Here is a 22338-nt window from a genome sequence, read left to right as displayed (position 1 = left end):
CCTCTGGGAGTAAACTTGTATGTCTAGGATGTTCGGTTCTGTTCCACATTTTTCTCCTTCTGTATCCAACACCTAATGGAATCCATTTCACAACAGCAGTTGGTAGTGGTAGCCGGGCACCATCTGCTTCTGATCTCTGGGTTGTTTCTACTTTTCTTTTTGTACGGTCCTTAAAGTTGTACTGAGCGACAGCCACGCCCATCATAACATCTTTCACACGCCTCAGGGAGGTTGGTTGACAAAGCAGATCAACCCGGCTTACCAGTTGTGGTTGTCTTCTTGTACCTGCATCGAGTTTGCTGCACCTCACAGGTGGTTTTGACCAACTTCTGGAGCCCAAGGTGGGCCTGGAGCAACTCCTACCACCACGGAAGAGCTGGCCCCTGACCCACCACAAAGTAGCTGCAGATACACCCGCCAACTCCAGAGACAGAAAGGTCCATAGATTTTTTTGTGTGAGTTAGACCAGATTCATTGGCACCTAACAACAAGAACAAAGTTTTTGCAACCTATATAATCTTGGGAAGGATCCCTGGTTGTGTAGTGGACTATGCACTGAGTTGCTAACTGCAAGGTCAGTGGTTCGAACCCACCAGTTGCCCTTCAGGAGAAATATGAGGCCGTTTACTACTATAAAGATTTAAAGTATCGGAAACCTGAAGAAGTTGTTCTGTTCTGTCCCTCGGGTCCCTGTGGGCCTGAATCTACTTGATGCCAATGAGTTTGCTCTGGGTTTTTGGTTATATCATCTTGGGAAGTTGAAAAGGTTCTTAAGTTTCTGCTTATGTAGAGTTTTCATTTGCCTGTGCTCGTGTTATTCTAGCTTCCCTTGAATGAACAGCTGCCTGCATTCTTTGGTGTTGGGATTTGGTGGACTCTTTTGGGTCATATTTGATGGGTAATGAATCTGTGTATGACCTAGTGATTATTAGCCTCAGCAGAGAGTTAATGATGAGCAGGATAAAGTCCATTTAAGAGATGAGATATTTAGGACTCAGCGGGGTTAAACTCTGAGAGCAGCTTTGAGTACCAGTCAGGAATTGAGCTCAGATCGTCATGTAACCAGCGTCTTATTTTCTTTCCTCTACACTGACCCCTCCCCGCACACCTGCTCTGTGGCTTTCATTGTAAGCAAGCAGATCATACTGACGTAATGGGCCATGTTGGGAGTTTGAAGGCCAGGGACAGGTAGTTTAGATGGAGACACGGAAAGGAATTCTCATTGATATGTGCCAGACACCAATGCTAAGTACTTTCCATGTCCTGTTACTAGTGTGTGGTTTTTAAAATTTTTATTTAAAAAATTTTTTTTCATGTACTTTTTAGTCATTGCTTTTCTCCTCTATGTACAGATGGGAAAACGATGGCACTATGTAATTAAGTAACCTTTCTTACTGTTAAAAAGTCGGAGAGCCTGGAATCACTACCGACTCTGAAACCTCTACTGTGAGGCAGGCACAGAAGCGTGAAGGTAGCTCCTTTGGATAGAAGAGAGCCAGAGCTTAAGATGCACTGAACCTGGTCTGTCTTCAGCCCTGATTTTCTCTTTAAACTCACATAGTGCCTGCAAGAGACCAGTTCCACAGAGCAGTCTGTCTGGATGACTAGCATGTGGTTAATGGGCCTTGATTCCTGGTGTTCTTCTGCAGGCGTTTTCCTGGGGATTGGATTTCCACACACAGCACGTTCATTTGTCCCACAGCTCGGTGATTGTGTCAGGTAGCAGGCAGCGCATGACAGTGTCAGCAGGGATGAAATGTTCACATCTTCACATCCTCAGTTAAGATGCCTTAATCACCACATAAAGTCTCTTATTAATTGAGAAAATAATTTATTCTCTTTCCACAGACATACTAATGCTAATTCCTCCCGACACTTAAAGTCTAGGTGGTTTTTAAAATCTCAATCCAAAATTAAATTATTGTGATTTTTTTCCCTTTTACTGTTAATGACCTTTTCCCTTTAGATCATGGAAGAGACCTACAAAATGGAATTCCTGTACAGTGGTGTGGAGCATAAGCAGGTGGTGATTGTGCATCACATGAGGCTGCAGGCCAAAGCCTTGCACCTCATAGTGACGGCCCGGACTACTCGAGGGTGAGCTCTGGGGCTGGCTGCAAGGGCGGGCGCGGTCCTTGCAAAGACATTGCTGAGTGTCTCAGGGACAGCACCAAGGGAAGTGTGGAGTGATATGTGTTTATGAGTGAATCAATGATATTTAGGAAATAATTGGGAAAAATGAGCTATTCAAATGAGAAGCCTGGAAATCTCATCACATTTCTTTCCTTTGCTTAGTCTTCTCTATGGCTCTCACTGTCTGCAAAATGACAGCAGGCTTAACTGGCGGCAAATACATTCTCTATGGCTCCACTAGGTAGATTTCTTCAAGTTCGTTTTCTCTTCTGAAGGGACTGGTAAACTTCCGCCCAGGCAGAATAGACAAATTAAGAAAATATGTTGTGGAGTTGAATCCTGACTTCTTCCCAACTAGCAGTTTAATAATGGACAGGGTTTAACTGCTCTGTCCAGATGATAGGGAGTTAGTGCTGCTATCATCTCGTTGGGTTTATGTGTACAACAGGATACTACACATAAAAAGAATTAGCATAATAGCACATAGTAAGAGCTCATCAACTTTGTAATGGGAATCACCATATTTCATTGATTGTAAGGTACATATTTTAAATTGTTTTAACTAAATTCAGATAATTTGATGGCATGCCTTGGTTTAATAGGAAGTATTTCTTGTATCTTGCAAATCCATAAAGTAGAAGTGGATCTTATGATTGATGGTATCACCAATTCAGTGCCATTCAGGACTTCAGTAGTTGTTGCCTGCTGACAGCCAGATTTGATGTTCAGTGGTAGAGAAAAACAATTATAAATGTTTAAGTAAGCACTCAAATTGCCAGGCCAGGAGGAATGTTTTTCACATAAGTGACCTGATACATTAGATTATGATTTAATCTCCCTGCTATCCAAACATTCTTTTAGCAAATATTTAATGCCCACTTTGGACCAGTCACAGCTGACATAAAGGTCCAGGCTTGTGTTGGTCTTCCCGTTTATATGATGGATGTGAACAGAGAGAACTGTCACTGGAGTCAGTGGTGGTTCTTTTGTAATCTACTTGTGAGATAGTAATGTCAGCACATGCTTATCTGAACATGCATGCGTTATATAAACGTGCGTACAGTCACATAAATAGGACTCTTCCGCCCACTGTGCTTTAACCCAGCACTATTTAATATGCTCATCTAGAAATATACCATGTTATAAAGATACTAATGTATTTGACCTTACTACTGCTGTATTGTTTCATTTTTTTTTCTTTCCTGATTTCTGCTGGGCCATTTGTTTCCTTTGCTTGTTTTCTTCTTCCAAGGACTGTCGTGCCATGGTACTTGTATTCGATTCTTGACCCCAGGATCTGTAAACTCTTGACATTTTTTTTAAAGGCACAAAAAATATCACTGGCTACATTACAGAATTCTTTACCTCTCATTTGCCCACCCTCAGTCTTTTTATTTTTTAACAGCTTTATTGGCACTTAATCCACATATCACACAATTCAATAGTTCAATCAGATCAAGAATTGTACACTCATTACCACAATCCATTTTAGAACATTTTCTCCTTCCTCCCCCATGGTTAAAATCACTTTAAAAATTAGTTATGTAATCACTATCCGTTCTAATGAGTGCTTCTGCCCCCTTTCATATACATTGTTTGCCCCCCCACCCTCTCATCCTTCTTATCTCCCACCCTGCACTCCTTCCTCCCCTGTAAACCCTTGCATCAGCTCTGATCTCTGTGCCTCGACTCTTTCTGTGCTTCCAAAGTGGAAAACCCAACAGAAACAATAAAAAAAAAAATAAAGTGGTAAGGATAAAATAATAATGATACAGAGATAATTCAAATAGTGAGCAGGAAAGAAAAGACCACTGTGAATATTTGAAAGGCCAGGCGAGAAATGTTTGTCATGGAACTAGCAAGAAATACTTGCACCTAGACAGTTTCAGGTAGGAAATAAGAGGGAGGTCAACTGACCGTGCTGTCGTGTTCGAGCCAGTATAATCACGGTTACGATGATCTCTATCGGATAGTAAAGCTGTTCGAGACCCTTGCGGTGGCTTGTGGGGATCTGCCAGTTGCTTCATCAGGTTAGATGCTCTGCAGATAGGTTTGGGCTCCCACTGCCCTCCACAGCCTTCTACAAATTGGGTGTTTGCAACTCAGGCTTTGATACTTTCCCTTTGTCATCTTTGAAGCTTGTTATTGTTTTTGGATTACACAAGCTGGTGTGCTTCCATGTGGGCTTAGATGACTTCTCACTTAGACAACTGCTTGTTTGAATACAAGCTTTTAGGACCCCAGACACTATTCTGATTGATAGCTGAGCACCATCTGCTTTCTTTACCACACTTTGGTGTAGCACCCCTATCTTCAGTGATCATTTCATGAAGGTGAGTATTGAGCAGGGCTATGTTATCAGAAATAACTTCTTGGATTGGTGCTAGCATGAAGTGGGGGCCAGGAGTCCATCTGCTTGTCCCTGGGATATGCATGGCTCGGGTTTACTTTGGCCACCGTATTATAACAAAATCAAAAACTCTTAATACCAACTTCCCCAATAACAGCAACAAATCAACTAGTAGAAAAGAGACAAACAAAAACAAGCAAACTTAAAGCAGGGAAACAAAATCTTCCACCAAAAAAGAAAAACAAATCATTGTCAATCATCCCACAGGTCACACCTATTCTTGCCTTACCATAGTTGTCCCTTTAAAATTCATAATTGGATTCATTTCTCTTTGACAAGGACACATTCTCTTCATTGCTTTTTTTAGAACAAGTCTGCAAGTATTACACTCACTGAGAACCTTGCATGTCTGAAGCTGCCTCTCCTGGGCCCTCACACATACATGGAATTCTTTCAGGACTGTAAATACTGGGCCGCCTTCTTTGAGTGCACGATGTGCCAGGCAGGATGTCAGTTGTCAGTCTGGCTCTCTTTTCTTTGTAAGTAGTTTATTTTTCCTGCCCAAGCTATAAAAACTTCATTTTCCTTTTAGAATTTAGAACTGTCACCAGCATATGTGAAGGTCTGTTTTCTTTCACTATTCTTGTTGGCCTTCTGTGAGACTTTGAGGGCTGACTCTATTTTTAGGCCAGGAATGTGCCGCCTTCCTGAGTGCTCCTTGATTGTCAGTCTTAGAGGCACTCCAGTTGCTCACCCTCCAGCTTTCAGTATGTGGCTGTAGGAGCTGCTAAATCTCTTACCTGCGTGTAAGCTTTCTCTCTTAAGCTCCCTTTGTTTGTTTTCCCCTGGTGTTTGGGGTACATTCTTGTGTTTGCTCCTTTAGTTGGACCATTTCAGTTTTCATCCTGGTTCATTCTACTGCTCATCGTCCTCTGGGGATTAATTCCATGCTTTTCATTCCCAAGTGCACACCTTTCCTAGCAGCAGTCACATTTGCTTTATCAGGCTTTGTCTTTTCAAATCTCTTTTTCAGTCTCTCTGAGGTGGATGGTGAATTAAAAACAAAAATTATTCATTTTGTGCTTCTTTGCCTTGAGTTTTGTTTATTTATCGAGGTCTGGCTATCCTTTACAGCTCCTGATTATCCTTACAGCACCTGGTAATTTCCCATTGTTTCTTTGTCCTTGCAATTGAAAGTCTAGACCAGTGTAAATTGGCTGTTAGGGTAGGCTTCCCTAGCATTTGGAGGTCAGTGTTTCCCTTCCCCTGGAGGCCTTCACCCTGCCCCTACTGTTCCTCCTCATACCAAGGGGAAGGGACAGTTTTCAGTGACAGAGCCCAACTTCTGTGCAGTAGTGGAGAGCCTGTCTGCTCTACTTGCTGTGGAGTTTGGAGAGAGTTCCCAAATCTTTTGGTATCTCATTACTTGGAAGCTCTCCAAACTAGTTCTGTGTAAGCAGGCCAGAAACTGACACTGCTTGGCCAAATTGCTTTCCTTTGAGGCTCTGCTTGGTTGGTGGTCTCCCTCCAGCCAGACTACCCTTGCTGGTCTTTGATGTAGTAACCTATCAAATTTCACTGCCACATCTGCTAGATTTTCTCAAGAGTTAAGAACATTCTTAATGCGCCCATCTTTTTAGGGAAAGATTTCAAGTGGATATTGCTTATTCCAAATTTGACTTCCCAGAGCCCCACTAATTGATTCATTCCACAGGGAGTACTCCAGGCAGGGAGCAGAGTGGTAAGCAAGAACAAGTCTCTGCTGTTGGGGAACTTGACGGTCAATACATCGCTTCTCAACCTGGGGATCGCGACCCTTTCACAGGGGTCGCCCGATTCATCACAGTAGCAAAATGACAGTGATGAAGTAGCAATGAAAATAATGTTATGGTGGTGGTGGTGGGGTCACCACAACCTGAGGAACTGCATGAAAGGGTCACGGCACGAGGAAGGTGGAGAACAACTGGGTTAACAGAAACACTAAGCCAGGCTATAAAGAATTGAGAAACCACATGTTTTCATCTAAGGAAAGATTTGTGGGGTTTGTTTGTTTGTTTTATTCTTTCTTGGTTAGAATTTAACTTACCAGTGAAAAACATATTACTGAGAATAAAGTCATGCAGAAATAAAATGCAAGACTTAGAAAGTACACGAAGGTGAAAAAGGGAAATCTATGCATGATTAGTAAATGGCCATAGCCTAGTATGTTGTTGGATTACTTAGATATAGGGAGAAAGGATACCTTTTCCATAAGAATTTGACCTTTGATTAACTTTCTAGGTCTATTTTCTAGAAACCCATAGAGTTAGTTTATCACCTGTGTTACCAGGCAACGCTGTCATGATAAATCATTGCTGCACTAATCTGAATTGCATCTAGACTGGAGGAGCTGTAAAGGGACTATAATGACCTGGTGCAGACCTCATGGCATTGGGCTTCCTTGAGATCTTGTGGGGAGCCTGGCAGCTCTGCCATAGACTCTCTACCAGAGATCACAGCACTCATGGGCTTGACGTGTCTAAACTCGGGGGGGTCCCCTGAACTGCCACTTGGAGAATTGCAGAAGACAGCTACCAGACAGCCAAGTGGATGGTGAGTGGACCTGTTCAAACGCCCACAGGAGAGGAATGTGCACTGCACCCCCTACAAGCTGAACCACTTACTTGCCTTGTACGCTTAGTAAGTCGGCCCCCGTGGCGCCTGCGGGAGTCTTTGTTTCCGGAGGGTCGTTGGACACTGCCGTGCTGGGCTCCTGTGCAGTTATTTCCCTCCCGATCCATTAGAAGTCCTTCATTTCTGTCCGCGATAAATTTTGACATAGAGGATAAACATGTTTATTCTCCAGTCATGTGGGATCAAGTTTCTGGGGCTCTGTTCTTCATCAGTTCTTAGTTTCATAAGCAAATGATTTATTACTGTATTTTGTATTTCTTTTTGACAGAGTTGACCCCTTATTTGGAATGTGTGAAAAATTTTTACAGGAGGTGGACTTTTTTCAGAGGTAAGCATTTTAATCACCCTTTTGGCTTATCAAATCTTAATTGTACAGGAACATAACACCTACAACTATAAATCAGAGTTCCTTGTTTTGTCCATGTATCCAAGCAATCATGTTGTGGCAGTGTGCCCTAACTTGGGCATTTTCTTTGAGGGGTGTATAAATTTTAACGGTAGAGCTTCCCACTTAAACTTGCAGCAGAATCAGGAAAACAGTAGCGACCATTTAGACTCAGCTAGGTCATAGAACAGGCAAGTATTCTCTCGTAAAACTCCTCTCAGTACCTTTTTAAACATTCTTCTCACCACTGTTCTTCAACTTGATTATTTTCCATCATTTACCTATAATTTTGCATCATTCTATAGCTAACTTTTATAGAAACGATATATCTTCTCAAACTTCTCTATGAAGAAATAGGGTAAAACAGATCACAGTAGTTGAATGGAAAGCTCAGTAAAGAAGTGAAGGTTAAGATGGTAAGCAGACCGGAGGCGCGCTGGTCACATACTGGAAAGAAGACCCTGATAAGATTGTAAAGCTCTTGATGAAGTCTGGTCCATCCTTTTTTCTACCTCTTGCATTTGCCTTCATGAACTGTAGTAAATCTGTGGTGTACATGACTTTACACTTATTTTTTACATTTTTTTTGGTAAGGCAAACAAAATAGAATGTTGATTATTAAGTGTATTCTTTTCAGTAAATACACTTACCATTCTTTTTTCATGGGAGTAGTGATAATCAGTAAGCTCTGGCTGCCGTCACCTCTGATTGCTGCTGGTTTCATGTGGTCGGAGTAGAACTGTGCCCCGCAGGGCTTCATTAGACGATGATTGGGAAGGACCTGTCTTCTCAACCTGTGGGTCGTGACCCCTTTGGGGTCGCACAACCCTTTCTCAGGGGTCGCCCCATTCATCACAGTAGCAAAATGACAGTGATGAAGTAGCAACGAAAATAATGTTATGGTTCGGGGGTCAGTACAACCTGAGGAACTGTGTTAAAGGGTCGTGGCATGAGGAAGGTTGAGAACCACTGCTCTAAGGTGACTCTACAGGAACGGGAACTTATCAGCCTCCTAGTCAGCAGCCAAGCCTGTGGACCATATATTCTAATAAGTTGGGAGACAATATCATTCTTAACCAGCAGGTGCTGCTCTCTAACAAATGGTTAAAATCTGATCCAAGTTCATACCTTAATTTTGGTTTTGGTTCTTTAAGATGGAGTGCCTATTTTAGCACTGTTTGCTTGAGGAGATGCTTTTAAAAAATGAAACGCAAAAGCTTCTCATCTGTTGTTAGCTAGACTTGCTTGGGGTTTTCTTTCTCTTTTTTTAATTGTGAATTGAGTGAAAGTTAGTGCTTCGTTCAATAGTTTATACACATTCTATTCCATCTCATTGGTTGAAATGAAATAATTATTACAATGTTTTTGAGTAATGATAGCTAGGTAACCATCCAAATCTAGTTTCATAGCAAGAGGCAGTTATTCTTGGAAACTACACATTCCAATATCCCTTATAATTCCAATCTGGAGGGTTTTCATCAAGAATGGGTTTTGAAATTTATCAAAAGCTTTTTCTGCATCCCAAGAGATGATTATTGTAATTTCCCTTTGTATATTGATATGGTGTGTTACATTGTTGTTGTTTTTAAAACATTTTATTAGGGGCTCATACAACTCTTACCACAATCCATGCATACATCAATTGTGTAAAGCACATCCGTACATTCTTTGCCCTCATCATTCTCAAAGCATTTGCTCTCCACTTAAGCCCTTTGCATCAGGTCCTCTTTTTTTCCCCCTCCCTCCCCGCTCCCCCCTCCCTCATGAGCCCTTGATAATTTATAGATTGTTATTTTGTCAGATCTTGCCCTGTCCCACGTCTCCCTTCACCCCCTTTCCTGTTGTCCGTCCCAGGGAGGAGGTCACATGTAGATCCTTGTAATCATCGTTTCCATTGCTTGTTTTTCTAATGTTGAACTTTCCCTGCATTCCTGGAATGAATCACACTGGGTTAAGATGTGTGGCTCTTTTAATATGCTATTGAATTCTGCTCCGTCTCATTTTGTTGAGGGTTTTTGTATCTGTATTGTTTCTGGTGGTGTCTGCCTTCTTCAGTAACAGAAGTATGCTTAAGAGAATAATTTAGGGAATATTTCTCCTTTCTATGTCTTCGAGTATGTAAACACGATTGGTGTCAAAAGGCAGCATTTACCTAAGGGCAAAGCGGAGGACTAGGGAAGTAGGAAGAATGGAAACCGAAAATGAGATAGCAGTGGTACATTGAAGGGATTGTAATGAATGAATTGAATCAGAATATTTGTGAGTTGTTGAATATAAAACTACTATCTGCTCAGTAAACCTTCATGGAAGTCATAATGAAAAGTTTTGAGTAAACAAATAATTATTCTCTGGTAGAATTGGACGAATGAAGCCATCTGGTCCAGAACTTTATTTTAATTATCTTGGTTCAAGCTCTTTACTTGCTTTGGGTCTGTTGATACTTTCACTTTCCTCTCGAATCATTTCTAAAATTGTTTCCATTTGATCTAGCTTGCCCAATTTGTTGCTGTTATATTCTGTTTTTAAGTCTTTTCATATCTGGTGGGTCAGTCGTAATTGCTCCTTTCATTTCTTATTTCAGTTAGCTTATTATTATTATTATTATTGGTTAGTCTAGCTAAAGGTTTTTCAATTTTATTTATCATCTCATTGGCAAAATTCCTCTGATTTTTCAATTTTACTTATTGTTACTCTGGCATTACTTCCTGTCTTCCGGTAGGCTTAGACGTATTTATCCCTTCTCTCTCCAGTTCCTCAGTTATAGAATGAGGCTGCTGATTTGAGTTCTTTTTTCTCTTTTTCATGTAGGCATTTAATGCTGTAAGTTTTCCGCTGAGTGCTACTTTTGCTGCATCCCCTAAGCTTTAGTATTTCATGTTTTCATTTCTATTTAGCTCAAAGAAATTAGAGATTTCTCTTTTGATTTATCCTTTAACCCATTGATCGTTTAGTTTAATAGTGTGTTGTGTAATCTCCACATATTTATTTTTCTTTCTGTTGCTAATTACTAACTTCATTCCAGTATGGTTTAAAGCAGTGGTTCTTTTGGGGCTCGAACAACCCTTTCACAGGGGCTGTCAGGGGAAGCCAGCCCCTAACACATCATTACGGGTCTGGTAGGCACAGTTGTACAGCGATAATAAATAAAGATCATAGTAAAGTTATAGAGAGCATGAGAGATAGAAGTGAAGTATTAAAATAAATGGGAGTCAGTCACAATTCATTGCAATATGTATGGTCACCTCTGCCCCACTTGATGGTCCGCGTGGAGGGAGAGAGAGAGAGTTTAATGCTAGCCTAAGCCCCTTTTATATTCTCTGGGGACATGCAAGTCCCCTGATTGCAGGTGAGGACATACATCACTGGAAGGGGCTGTCCTATAGGTAATACAGTAATGAGAGGAGGGTGGTCTAGGGACATACATGGAATAGGAAGAGGGATTGGGGGTATACATGTGACAAGATGGGCGGATCCTAGATTCAAGATGGCAACCTAACCTTGATCATCCTTGGGCGGGTTTGACCTCTCAGGGGTCTCCTACAAGGAAACAGACAACTACTATCCTTATCAGAAGGGAGTGGGCCCTGTTTGTTGTGGGATAAACAGTGGTGACTACTTGCTCTGGATAGTTGATAGCTCTCAGGGAGAATAACCCCGACGTACTTCTGATGACCTCCAAGTATAGTCATTCCCAAGCAGCTGTCTGGCATATATTTGGGGGAGACAGCTTGGGAGAAATCCTTCTGTATCTCACAAGGGGCCACCCGATTCATAACAGTAGCAAAAATACAGTTATGAAATAGCAACGAAAATAATTTTATGGTTGGGGTGTCATCCCACATGAGGAACTGTATTAAAGGGTCGCGGCATGAGGAAGGTGGAGAACCTAGGTTTAAAGGTCCTGCTATTGCTCTGCCAAGTGTCCCCTCCCACTAGGTACAGCGGGCTCTGCTGAGCTCTAACAGTACAGTGGCTCTCTCAAACACCGCCATTGCGTCGCGTCCATTCTGACTCAGGGTAGAACTGCTCCTGTGGGTTTCCGAGACAATACTCTTTATGGAAGAGAAAGACTTCTCTTTCCCTGAGGAGTGCCTCATCATGTCAAACTGCTAACCTTGTGGTTCGTAGCCTAGTGAGTAACCACGACACTACCAAGACTCCTTTTGGCTCTCTAGAGATCTTGACTTGCCAGATCCAGGCTGCTCTCCGCCTTGGTTGAAGAGCGTCCAAGTTGAGAGTTCATACAGGCCACAACTCAGTGATTGCATGAGTGCTTGGCTCATGGGTCTGGACACAATTATGGTGAGAGCACTTTCCACCTCTGGGCAGAGGAGCAGCTGCGTCTCTGCTGCCGTGCTCCCTCGCCTGCACGTCCTCTTTCTTCATTCACCCTTCAGTCTTTGTGCAAATGACAGCTCCTCAGGGAGCCACTTTCTGGGAGATCCCCTTGCGTAAGTGTAGACAGTCAGAGCCGTGAGGATAGTTACTGACTTCTCTGGGCCTCAGTACATCAGCCACCTCCGAGTCTCAAGTGTTTCTGCCACTTGAACGTTTCTGGTTCCATGAAAATTCTCTCTCTTTTGTCCATTGTTATGTTCCCCAGTGCCTAGAATTGTACTTGGTACTTGGTAAGTGCCGCACACATTATTTGCGCAGTTAATTAACGCTCTGTAATATGAAACATTAATTCTAACAGTGCGTAAGGTTGGTGGGAGAAAATAGGATCATGTGAAAGAAGAGTATATCTTGTACGTAACGAGTATTAAGTAAATGGAAGCTCACATCAGTAGGCTCAGTCTTAGGGGAACTTGTCTGTCTCTCACAGGTTCCCAGACTTACTAGGCATACGGCCCTTTTGTAAAAAACAAAAGGAGTTTCAAAGCCCTCTGGTAATTACAAACAGTTGTGCTATATATAGCCCATGATCCAGGATGATATGTAGGTATCTACTTTTACTGTACCCCTGGATTGCTCTAGTGCCCCCAGGGGTGCTATCAGCCACTTTGGGAAACAAATGATTTAGATACTAAATCATGCGCTCCTCTCAGTGCCTCATTTCTCATATTTTGGAGCTTGACAGCTGTCTGGGGCTCAGCCTGTGGTGAATGAATGCCTAGTTAGTTATTTCTGTTTGTCATTCCAGGTGTTTCATTGCTGACTTGCCCCACCTACAGGACAGCTTTGTGGACAAACTTCTTGACCTTATGCCCCGACTCATGACATCCAAACCTGCAGAAGTGGTCAAAATCCTCCAGACCATGCTGCGACAGAGTACCTTCTTACAGCTCCCTCTTCCAGAGCAGGTCAGGGTCCATGCTGCTTCCAGCCACACCTGTCTACACAGACCAAACTGCTCCTCACCCTGTTGGTCTTGTTTGCACCAGGTGGAGCAGCGGGGCCACAGCCCTCCCTTGGATTGGCTCTCGCATGCCTGTCCATGAGATAAGAAGGACCGGCACCTTGATTTGTGGTCTGGGGATAACTCAAGAATGACATTTCTTCCTATTTATAGATCCACAAAGCCTCAGCCACCATCATTGAACCAGCGGGCGAGTCAGACAACCCTTTACGATTTACATCTGGATTGGTGGTGGCCCTGGATGTGGACGCAACCCTGGAACATGTGCAAGATCCTCAGAGCACCGTGAAGGTCCAGGTGTGTAAGGCTCTAGCCCCCATGGGGTTTCTAGGTGCCGACCCTGTGTCGGAGCGTTTCATGTTAGCATCATTACAATCTCTGTCTGCGGGGGAGCGAGAAAGGAGATGAGCCTCACTTGAAAAGGGCCAGGGTTTCAATCCCAGGCCAACTGCTGAGTGTGCTCTGGAGCCCCCGGGTTTACAAAGGGCAGAGAGGGCTTTAATCGGCATCTTATCGAAATGGTGGCATGCATTAAGGGTGTTCCAAATGGTAGGGTCCTTTGTGTTTTCCTAATGTACGGGTAAGACCAGGGTCTTTCCAGGGCTACTAGCAAACTATAATACACAAGTTCTTTACAGTCAATGGTAGGCCAGCTGGTGAACAAAATCTGTGGGTAAGAAGCAGCAATCAGCAGGGAGCATTTCCCCCTCGAGTTTGATGGCTATATTATGGACAGGAGAGAGGTGCCCACCGAGTCAATTCATACAGCCCACCATTTATCCCTCAGAGCACCTTGTCCAGTCACTCATTCTTCCATCCACCCATCTGTGCACTTGTGCTTGCTCTGCTGCCCGTGCTAAATGCTGTGGTTGTCAAGCACGTCACGCTTCCTGCCTCTGGCGCGTTCATAATCTCACTGAGTGGCAGGCAGATGGACAGGCAGTCGGGCCAGTGATGAAGTTGCACAGGAAACAGTAAGAGGACGAAGGAGAGTCGTGCGGAGACAGGGATAGGCTTTGTGACAGTGCTTTTGTGTGCCTGGGGTCTGAATGGAGGACGAATAGCAAGAGAGCTGTAGAAAGGAGGTGTCCTCGGCAGAAAGGATGGGAGGGAAAGCAGGGGCGCAGCACTGGCAAGGAACACAACCAGAGGACATGCAGGGGAGCTCCTCTGGGGGAGACCCCGAGGCATCAGGCCCTGAAGCTTTTCCATTGTGGTCACAGGAGAGGAAATTGTTTCTGGCTTCCTCCCAGGAACTAGAAATCTTGAGACTCACAGAGAGCTGATTTGAGCTGCAGTCTGTGTGTGCTTTCCACCCTCGCTGCCCTTGGGGATTACCTGAAGAACATTAACAAGTACCGAGGCCAGCTCCCGGCCGACACCAGTGAACTCAATCCTGGACGCTGGTCCCAGGGGCATCATGGCGGCTTGTTTTCAAGGGCGCGTAGGTGTAGCCAGCATTGAGATCCGCTGTTTCATGTGTCCTCAGGGAGTCCACCCACCCACGAGTCGATGCGCTTACAGGCTGGTTCTGCAAGGGCTTTTTGATGGACAGATCCTCTCCGGCACTGACAGGTCCTGAAGGGCCACACTTCGGAGACTCAAGCAAGGCCCCTGGGCCTTCACTGCCCGCCTCCTGTGGGATGGTTCGGGGGCCCCACTCCCTAAGGCCTTCCCCGCCTCTCAGCACAGTCTTCACTGCTAGGGATGTGGCAGTGAACAGGACCGAGTGCTTGCAGGGAGGGGTGGCCGTCGCCGTTGAAGACTCCAGTGCCACTGTCAGTAGCGTTTAGGTTACTATTCAGCTGTCTGCATTTCACCTGATGATGAGGGAAAGGGCATTCATGTTTCTAGTGACCCTGAGAGTCAGTGTGATGCACACAGCCATATTCCTCCTGACCTACGACGTGGCTTTCTAAACACCCCACTGGGGAGAGCAGGGCTTCTGAGCGCACTCAGGGCACCAAGCCAAGAGCAGTTTTGCTGAGTGTGGAGATTCCACTGCCTCTGTCACTGTGTTCTACATCCTCCTCCTGCCACTCTTGCTCTCTGACCTGGGAATGCTTGTCTTTCAAGAGACTGGGATCAGAAGCTAGGACACCTGCGTTTTCCTGTCCCAGTACAGGTGGGGAGCCTGGGGAGGGAGGGGGACAGCTGGACAGGGGGATCCAGGTAAGGAGGCAGGAGGGCTTTCCTCGTTGCCGAGGTCACGTCTGGTTGTAGGATGAGCTTCCTGTGCCCACTGGCCCATGTGAGGGAGCTGAGGAAAGACCTCTGGCAGGGGTGAGGTCTGCATGGCGTGAACCGACTCTTCAGTGAGCACTCTCTGTGGAACGAACAGATCGGCATCTTCCATAATGTTTGTCATCTAGTGGAGGGAAGACGGGTCTGAACGTAGGTGGTTGGTGACGGAAGCTGGGCCAGCCCATGGTGGCTGGCTAGGAATGGAACAGAGGGCGCAATCCTGGTGGGATGCCTTCGAAGGCTTCTCATGGTCCGAGTTGGGATTCGTATCTGTGCTTGTACCTAAAGGAGATCCTTGGCTCTTATCACGCACTCCCCGCGAATTCCCAGCACGCCTGGCAAACCCTCCTGAGGGGCGGGGCAGACCTGTCGAGGGTCTACATGCAGCCCTCCCAGAGACTCCGGCTCTTTGTTTCCCATCTGTGTTCACAGCAGATGTCTTTTTCTCATTTCTGTCACCTCTTAGGTTTTATATCCTGATGGCCAGGCTCAGATAATCCACCCCAAGCCCGCCGACTTCCGGAATCCTGGCCCAGGGCGGCACCGACTCATCACCCAAGTGTACCTCTCTCACACTGCCTGGACAGGTAGGCCCGGGTGGGGGCTGGGGTGGGCAGGAAACTGCTCCTGGGATCATGGCCACTGCTGTTTGAAAAGTATGTGGAGGAAGCAGGCCTCCCTGGAATTGAACTTGGTGTAAGGACCTTGTGGTCCCTTCAAGGAGCACATTGGGACCACTTTCCTATGTGGCTTGGCTTGCACAAGGAGCAAGGCTCGGCGGGAAGCTGCAGAGGGTTGTGCTTTCGTGAGGGCACACACACATCAAAAGCCATCATCAAATTGTATCTTTAAATGCGTGCAGTTTATTGAATGCTACATGTACAAAAATAACATTCTTTTCCCCAAATGAACAGTCTTGTGAGAGAAAATGGCAAAAAAGATGGGCAATTTACAAGTGTAGAATCTTTAATAAATTCACATTTTAGAAGAAGATGCACCCTTTTCTTGCCCCTGATCTGCCACTGACCAGCTGTGTGACATTGGACAGGTTACGCTCCCTCGCTGAGTCTATGTCCTCAACTTCAGAGTGAAGGTGACCATGTCAAGCGATAAGCAGTTGTGAAGAAGTCACACTGTGCTAGAAATAATATACATATATGCACACACATATAAATCATAAATACTCGAGTATGAACCGACCTGAACATCAGCCAAGACACCTAATTTTACCACAAAAACCACATGAGGGAGGGGGGAAAGGGGAGGGAGGGGAAAAAAAAAAGAGGACCTGATGCAAGGGGCTTAAGTGGAGAGCAAATGCCTTGAGAATGATTGGGGCAGGGAATGTATGGATGTGCTTTATACAATTGATATATGTATATGTATGGATGGTGATAAGAGTTGTATGAGTCCCTAATAAAATGTAAAAAAAGAAAAGAGGAGAAAAAAATGATTATGGCAAAGACTATACAGATGTGCTTTATACAATTGATGTATGTATATGTATGAACTGTGATAAGAATTGTATGAGCCCCTAATAAATTGTTAAAATTAAAAAAAACAATATATATATATATATATATGAAAAAAATGTGCTGAAAAACTCGACTTAAAAAAAATACAACAAAAAAAAACCCAACTCGGCGTACACACAAGTCTATCCGGCACATGCTCTGTGTGCTGGCCGCGGGCAGTTGAGCAGTGTGCGCTCATTCTGGATGCTTCCTGTCTCTCCGCATCCATGACTTGCTACCCCTAAGCCCCTCAGCAGCTTCCTGCCAGAGGTTTCAGGCCGCCAGTCAGTGTTGAGTCACCTGGACCAGGTCTCAGTCCTCCACCTCCCTGCTGAGTGGTGTGGTGCTTAAGCTGCTAACCACAAGGCCAGCAGTTCAAGCTCAGTAGCCCTTCCCGGGGAGAAAGGTGTTGAAGTTGTGTCTGTGAGGATTTACTCTCTTCTTACTGGGTCACTGGAGTCGTGATGGATTCAGTAACAATGGGCTTGGTTTGGGGTTGGTCATTTTCCATGGATCTTTAGAGTCACTCTCTGCCATTGAGTTGATTCTGACCCATATGGACCCTATAGGACAGGGTAGAAGTGCCCCTTTTGAGCTTCTTCGATTTTAACTCTTTTTTAAAATAGTTTTATTAGCATACAATCCACATATCATACAATTCAATAGTTAAGTCATATCAAGAAGAACTGTACAATGATTACTACAATCAATTTTAGAACTTTTTGTATGGTTAAGTAACTTTAAAAAGGAGTGTATAATTACAATCCATTCAAGTGCTCCCTACCACCTCCCACTTAGATTGTTTGCCTCCCTCAGCCCCTCACCCTCCCTTTCTCCCGTCCCACCCAAACCTCCCTTATAAACCCTGCATCAGTCATTATCTCTATGGATCCACTCCTGTGCTGCACAAACTGGACACCCAAGAGAAACAATTAAAAACAAAATAAAGTGGTAAGGGTAAAATTATAATAATATAAAGCCAAAAATACAAATAATGAGACAGACAGGACCACCATTAGTATTTAACAAGAAATTTTTGTCATGGAATAAGCAAGAAATACTTAAACCTAGAACAATTTCAGGTTGGTTCAAGAGGGAGAATTTCAACTCTTTCTCTGAGTTGAAACCTAGTTTTTCTCTTGAGAAGTAGCTGGTAGCTTCAAACTTCTGACCTTGTGATTAGCAACCCATTGTGTAACCACTATGCTACCAAGGCTCCTAAAATGGAAGGAGGAACGTTATCACTCATAGTTGACAGTTTGTTCCAGTCATGGAGCATAGGCTGCATGGTTTGTCCCGCATGATCTGTCTGTCTGTCTCTCTCTCAGCAGCCCCTCCCTCTCACTTCCTCTGACAGCAGCAGCTTTGGTTGAACGCCTTCGCACTACATGTCAGTAAGGGAAGGCAGGATGACCAGGCAGGAGTGAGTCCCCTGTCACTCGTCTGGCCTTGTCAGGGTTGGTGCCTGCAGTACTATGAGAGCCAGGACAAGGGCTGCGGTGGTGGCCTGGGTTGCCAAATGTTATCTGGGACAGAAGAGACGCAGCTGACTCCTCGTGGCTGCCCTGGTTCCATTCTGAATGGGAGAGTCATCAGAGACAGTTCTAGTTTCACCCAGGCCCAGAGGCCTGGTCCAAGGAGATGCTGGGATGGGCTTTTAGAGGACGGCCATCTAGTCTTTACTCTCAGGATGTAAACATCTAGAGGTGACCTAGAAGTCTGGAACTCCTGCTCTCCCTGGGTTCATTTAGATCCGGCTGGCCCTCACTCCGCCCTCTGATTTCTTCAGCCTTGGGCTCATCTTCTTCCCTTCCCTGCTTTTCTGTAGTGAGACCTAATGACGGAGGCCATCCCAAGCAAGTACAGGGCCTGGGTGTTGTACCCACCCTTTGGAAGTCTCCTCTCCTCCTTTAGAAAAGAAAGATCAATTGCTTCAGCTTATGAATGGAGCAGCCTGGCCTGCTCCTTGGAGCCTCTCTGAGCTGTAGCACTCTTTAGAGATGGGGACGGTCTTTGGTTGGTGGTGCAGTGGGATGAGAGCTCTGTGGTGGCTGCTGGGCACAGAGCAGGCTTCCTTCGCCGTAACCTGCCCGGGCCCCTGCTCTGTCCCTGTAGCACTTGCTGCGGACTCTACTGCAGCTGTTTCTCCTCAGCTAACTGGTCGACAGCTCGAGGGAGGACTCTTTCCAGCCTGGGGCCTGTCACATGCAGACAGTAGAAGTAACGAAAGGTTTCCTGACATAGTTTTATGTTCACGAAACTTCTACCTACCTGTGCATGAGTGAAGGTGTTTTGGGCAGAACCATTTCCTAAGGGATAGCTTTTCCTCCACTGAGAAAGCTGAGTGTGGTGCATGCAGACTTAACGAAGATTTGGGCTCCCATGAACAGGAAGGGCACAGAATCAGCCCTGTGGCCCTCTTTGCTTCAAAGTCCTAAGGGCTCAGTGGATGGAGGGTGGCTCTGAGCCACAGAGAACCCACAAAAACCAAAGCAGCCTCTCCGCTGGCCTCACAGGCTGCACTCTGGGCAAGTGTTTGCATTTGGTGAGGGTGAGGGAGGGATGCAGGCGGTCAACAAATATTCTAGAAGCTTTCTCTTTGATACTGCTTTTACCGACATTTTACTGCCATTTCTAGCAGTTCCCCATCATAACCACTTTCTTCTGTGTCTCTTCCAGAGCCATGCCAAGTGGAGGTGCGGCTGCTGCTGGCGTACAACACCACTGCACGCATCCCCAAGTCTCCCTGGGTGGAGGGCGGTGAGCTGTCCCCGCAGGTTGAAACCGGCATCGAAGGCACCATCCCCTTCAGCAAGCCTGTCAAAGTTTACATCATGCCCAAGCCCGCCAGGCGCTGAGCCCCCAGCTGCCTCCCCAGCCGTGGCCAGGAGGGCCCTACTTCAGTGTGGGCCTGAGCTGGGGGGTTGGAGCACCATCACCCCCACCCCCACCCCTGGAAATGGCATGTAGGCACCAGGAGCACGTGACCCTCCGAGTCGCATTGGGTATCAAACAAAGGGTAAATTATTTTCATTAAAAAAAAAGAAGACACAGCCAAACAAAACCAACTCTTATGCCTCTCTCTTTAAAGTAAATAAATAAATGTGAGAAAACACCCTGCTGCTTCAGTTGCTGGTCCTTGGACCACATTTGTGTGGCCTCAGGCTCAGCGTTTATACTCCATGCGCACGCTGCTCAGGTGGGAGACCCAAAGCTGCCTTGAACGGTGGACTGGTCTTTTGACCATTACCTTGTTTTGTGGGGAGAGGTCTGTTTGCCACGGCCATTTCCACAGTGGCTTTCCCAGCTGTGCTCAGTCACCACTGACAGGGCCTTGCTGAGGGCCTCCCTCCCTGGCGCAGGCTGAACTGGCCAGGCCAAGACCAGCTGGAGAACCGTCGCGGGCATCATCTTCATCCTGCGGGAGTTCTTGTGCGCTGCCTGTGCCCTCAGAACTACTATGGCTGCCAAGTGCATCAGGAGAGTGCGTGGACTGAAAACGAAATCAGAATTATGGGAAAGCGTTTCTTCCCATTCCCTGATGACTGCCTGTGTGAGTCAGAGGCTGTCATGTAGTCACAGTCAATATCTCACCAGGCATTAACTGTGGTGGGGGTGTGCGCTACGTGAGTTGCTCATTAATCCTCACAAGCAGGTGAGGCAGGAGCTGTGCTTACCTCCCTTTTTTCTAGATGAAGAAATTGAGGGCTCAAGGTTCCGTCCCTGTAAGGAAACAGTATACCACTGCCCGTGAGCCAGCTCTGACTCATGGAGACTTCTACAGGGCTTCCGAGGCCGTGCCTCTACTTGGGGACAGATCACCCCACCCTCCACAGATCAGCCGGTGGCTTTGAACCATTCACCTTAAGGCTGACAGTCATGTGCCCAGCTAACTGCCACCAGGGCTCCCTTGACAGAACCGGAGTAAGCGGTAAAACATGCATGCCCTCGGGCAATTCCAACTGCCTGGGTGTCATGGGCCTCAAGGGAAGTGAATGGAAAGAGCGCAACCCTCACTGTCTCTGACTCATCTTCCTCACCTGTCAATAGACAGCAGTTAGACATCAAAGGCTGTTAAATGAAGATCATGGAGTTATTCAGACATGGAGCTAAAATTTGAATTCAGGCAAGTTCAACTTCTGGCTTAATGTGCTGACTCTGGACCCAAGAGAATGGCCTGTCTTTATGTGACTTGACTCATCTGCATCACAACTGCCCTGTGAAGAGGTTCTGCTGTGATCTTCATTTTACAATTTGGTCACTGGAGCTCACTCACACTTGAGCTGAGAATTGAATCTGCTGCACTTGCTCTCCGTGGACCAACGGGGAGAGCTGTGTCCAGGAACTTACTCTAACAGGCTTTCCTGTTTTGCGCGTCGAGCTTGCGCCATCACCAGGTCTCCGAATGTGAGTGAGGTGCCTCAGAGGTGTCTGCTCTGGAGGGAAACAGTGAAGCCAGGCTGAATCGTACATAGCCAGTGTGGGAGCTTCTGTGAAAACCCACGGCTGCTCACAGCCCAGCATGCTCTAGCTACAGAAGCTTCCAGCATCTGCTGGGTACTTTTCAGATACAGGTTATCAAGATAACAACCTGCTCCTAAGGGACAACGCCGACCTGAGCCTGGGGCGTAACATCCAAATTCCAGTGCTTTTTATTCCAAAGGTGAACATAGACTAAAGGACTGGTTTTGATGGTTTAATTTTTTTGCTGTTCAGCATGTACACAGTGCATTACCAATTTGACAATTTCCATATGTACAGTGCAGTTACAGTGATTCCATAGTTTTTATGTTGTGTAGCAATTCTCGCCTGCCTGAATTCCCCTCCCAGGAGCAGAAACTTGTCTCCTGAATTTAACTGATCTTTCAACTTTATGTTGTCAGTTTGCGTTCAAATAGATCTTGAACGAGCACAGCACTGAAGGCAGGTATTCTAAGAAAACATTCTGGGAAGCTGTATGTCACAGCTCTCTGGTGGTGGCAGGAGAAATGCGCACGCAGGTGGACGGCTGGAATCCATCCTGGGGGTCAATTCTCCAGGAAGATGTTCTTTGTTGGCTGCAAGGGGACGTCCACATCTGTGGCCTCTTGGAGATCATTAAATATCTTGGCATCAACACAGGCCTTCACACTTCTTTCTCCTCTTCCCTCTCATTAGAGGTCATGGAGGGTCTCAACCTCCCGCCACTGCCCCAGAGCGGGGACTGAGGAAGGGCGCTCCGTACCATTCTTCTCCCCTTGGGACTCATTGGCTGGTCCCATCAGATCACGTCACGAGGCTGATTTTATCGTTACATAACTGCCAGACTGCTGAGACTCCTGGGGTGGGAGTGAGAGGGACACCATTCAATCCATGAGACTAGGAAGTGGATAGAATTGGATCCTATCTGGATTAGGAGTCAGGATCCCTTGCTGGTAGTGTTTGAGCAGAGGATGAACAAGCTCCTGATGGTTTACTGGGAAGGAACCCAAGCATCAGGTAAGGGAAAGTTAGGATTTTTCAAGTTCCTTTCTACCCTGATAGGCTCCGGTGCGGGAAAATGTAAGCATCTTAACTTTTCTGCATCTCATCCCACATTTTTTTCACAAGTGACAAAAATGACCTTCGGTAGGCCAGGAAGGGAGCATACAGTTCCCCAGCGTCACTCCTTCATTTTACAAGTGAAGGCACAAATCCACAG

At 45.7% G+C, this 22338-nt stretch overlaps 1 protein-coding gene across 1 annotated transcript in view; it reads left to right on the top strand.

The window, feature by feature from the left end:
• The window catches only part of INTS4 (integrator complex subunit 4), a 111058-nt gene extending 89284 nt beyond the window's left edge, over positions 1-21774 (top strand). Inside the window, exons 18-23 of the mRNA XM_075546338.1 lie at positions 1967-2097; positions 7425-7484; positions 12685-12844; positions 13054-13197; positions 15611-15731; positions 19338-21774. Coding sequence (XP_075402453.1) covers positions 1967-2097; positions 7425-7484; positions 12685-12844; positions 13054-13197; positions 15611-15731; positions 19338-19516 — 795 coding nt within the window. The 3' untranslated portion in view covers positions 19517-21774. The remainder of the gene's footprint in view (positions 1-1966; positions 2098-7424; positions 7485-12684; positions 12845-13053; positions 13198-15610; positions 15732-19337) is intronic.
• The last annotated feature ends 564 nt before the right edge of the window (positions 21775-22338 follow it).

This window comes from Tenrec ecaudatus, chromosome 4 (assembly GCF_050624435.1).
Source record: "Tenrec ecaudatus isolate mTenEca1 chromosome 4, mTenEca1.hap1, whole genome shotgun sequence".
In the NCBI taxonomy this organism is placed as follows: domain Eukaryota; kingdom Metazoa; phylum Chordata; class Mammalia; order Afrosoricida; family Tenrecidae; genus Tenrec; species Tenrec ecaudatus.
This window is presented reverse-complemented; position numbering and strand designations above follow the sequence as displayed.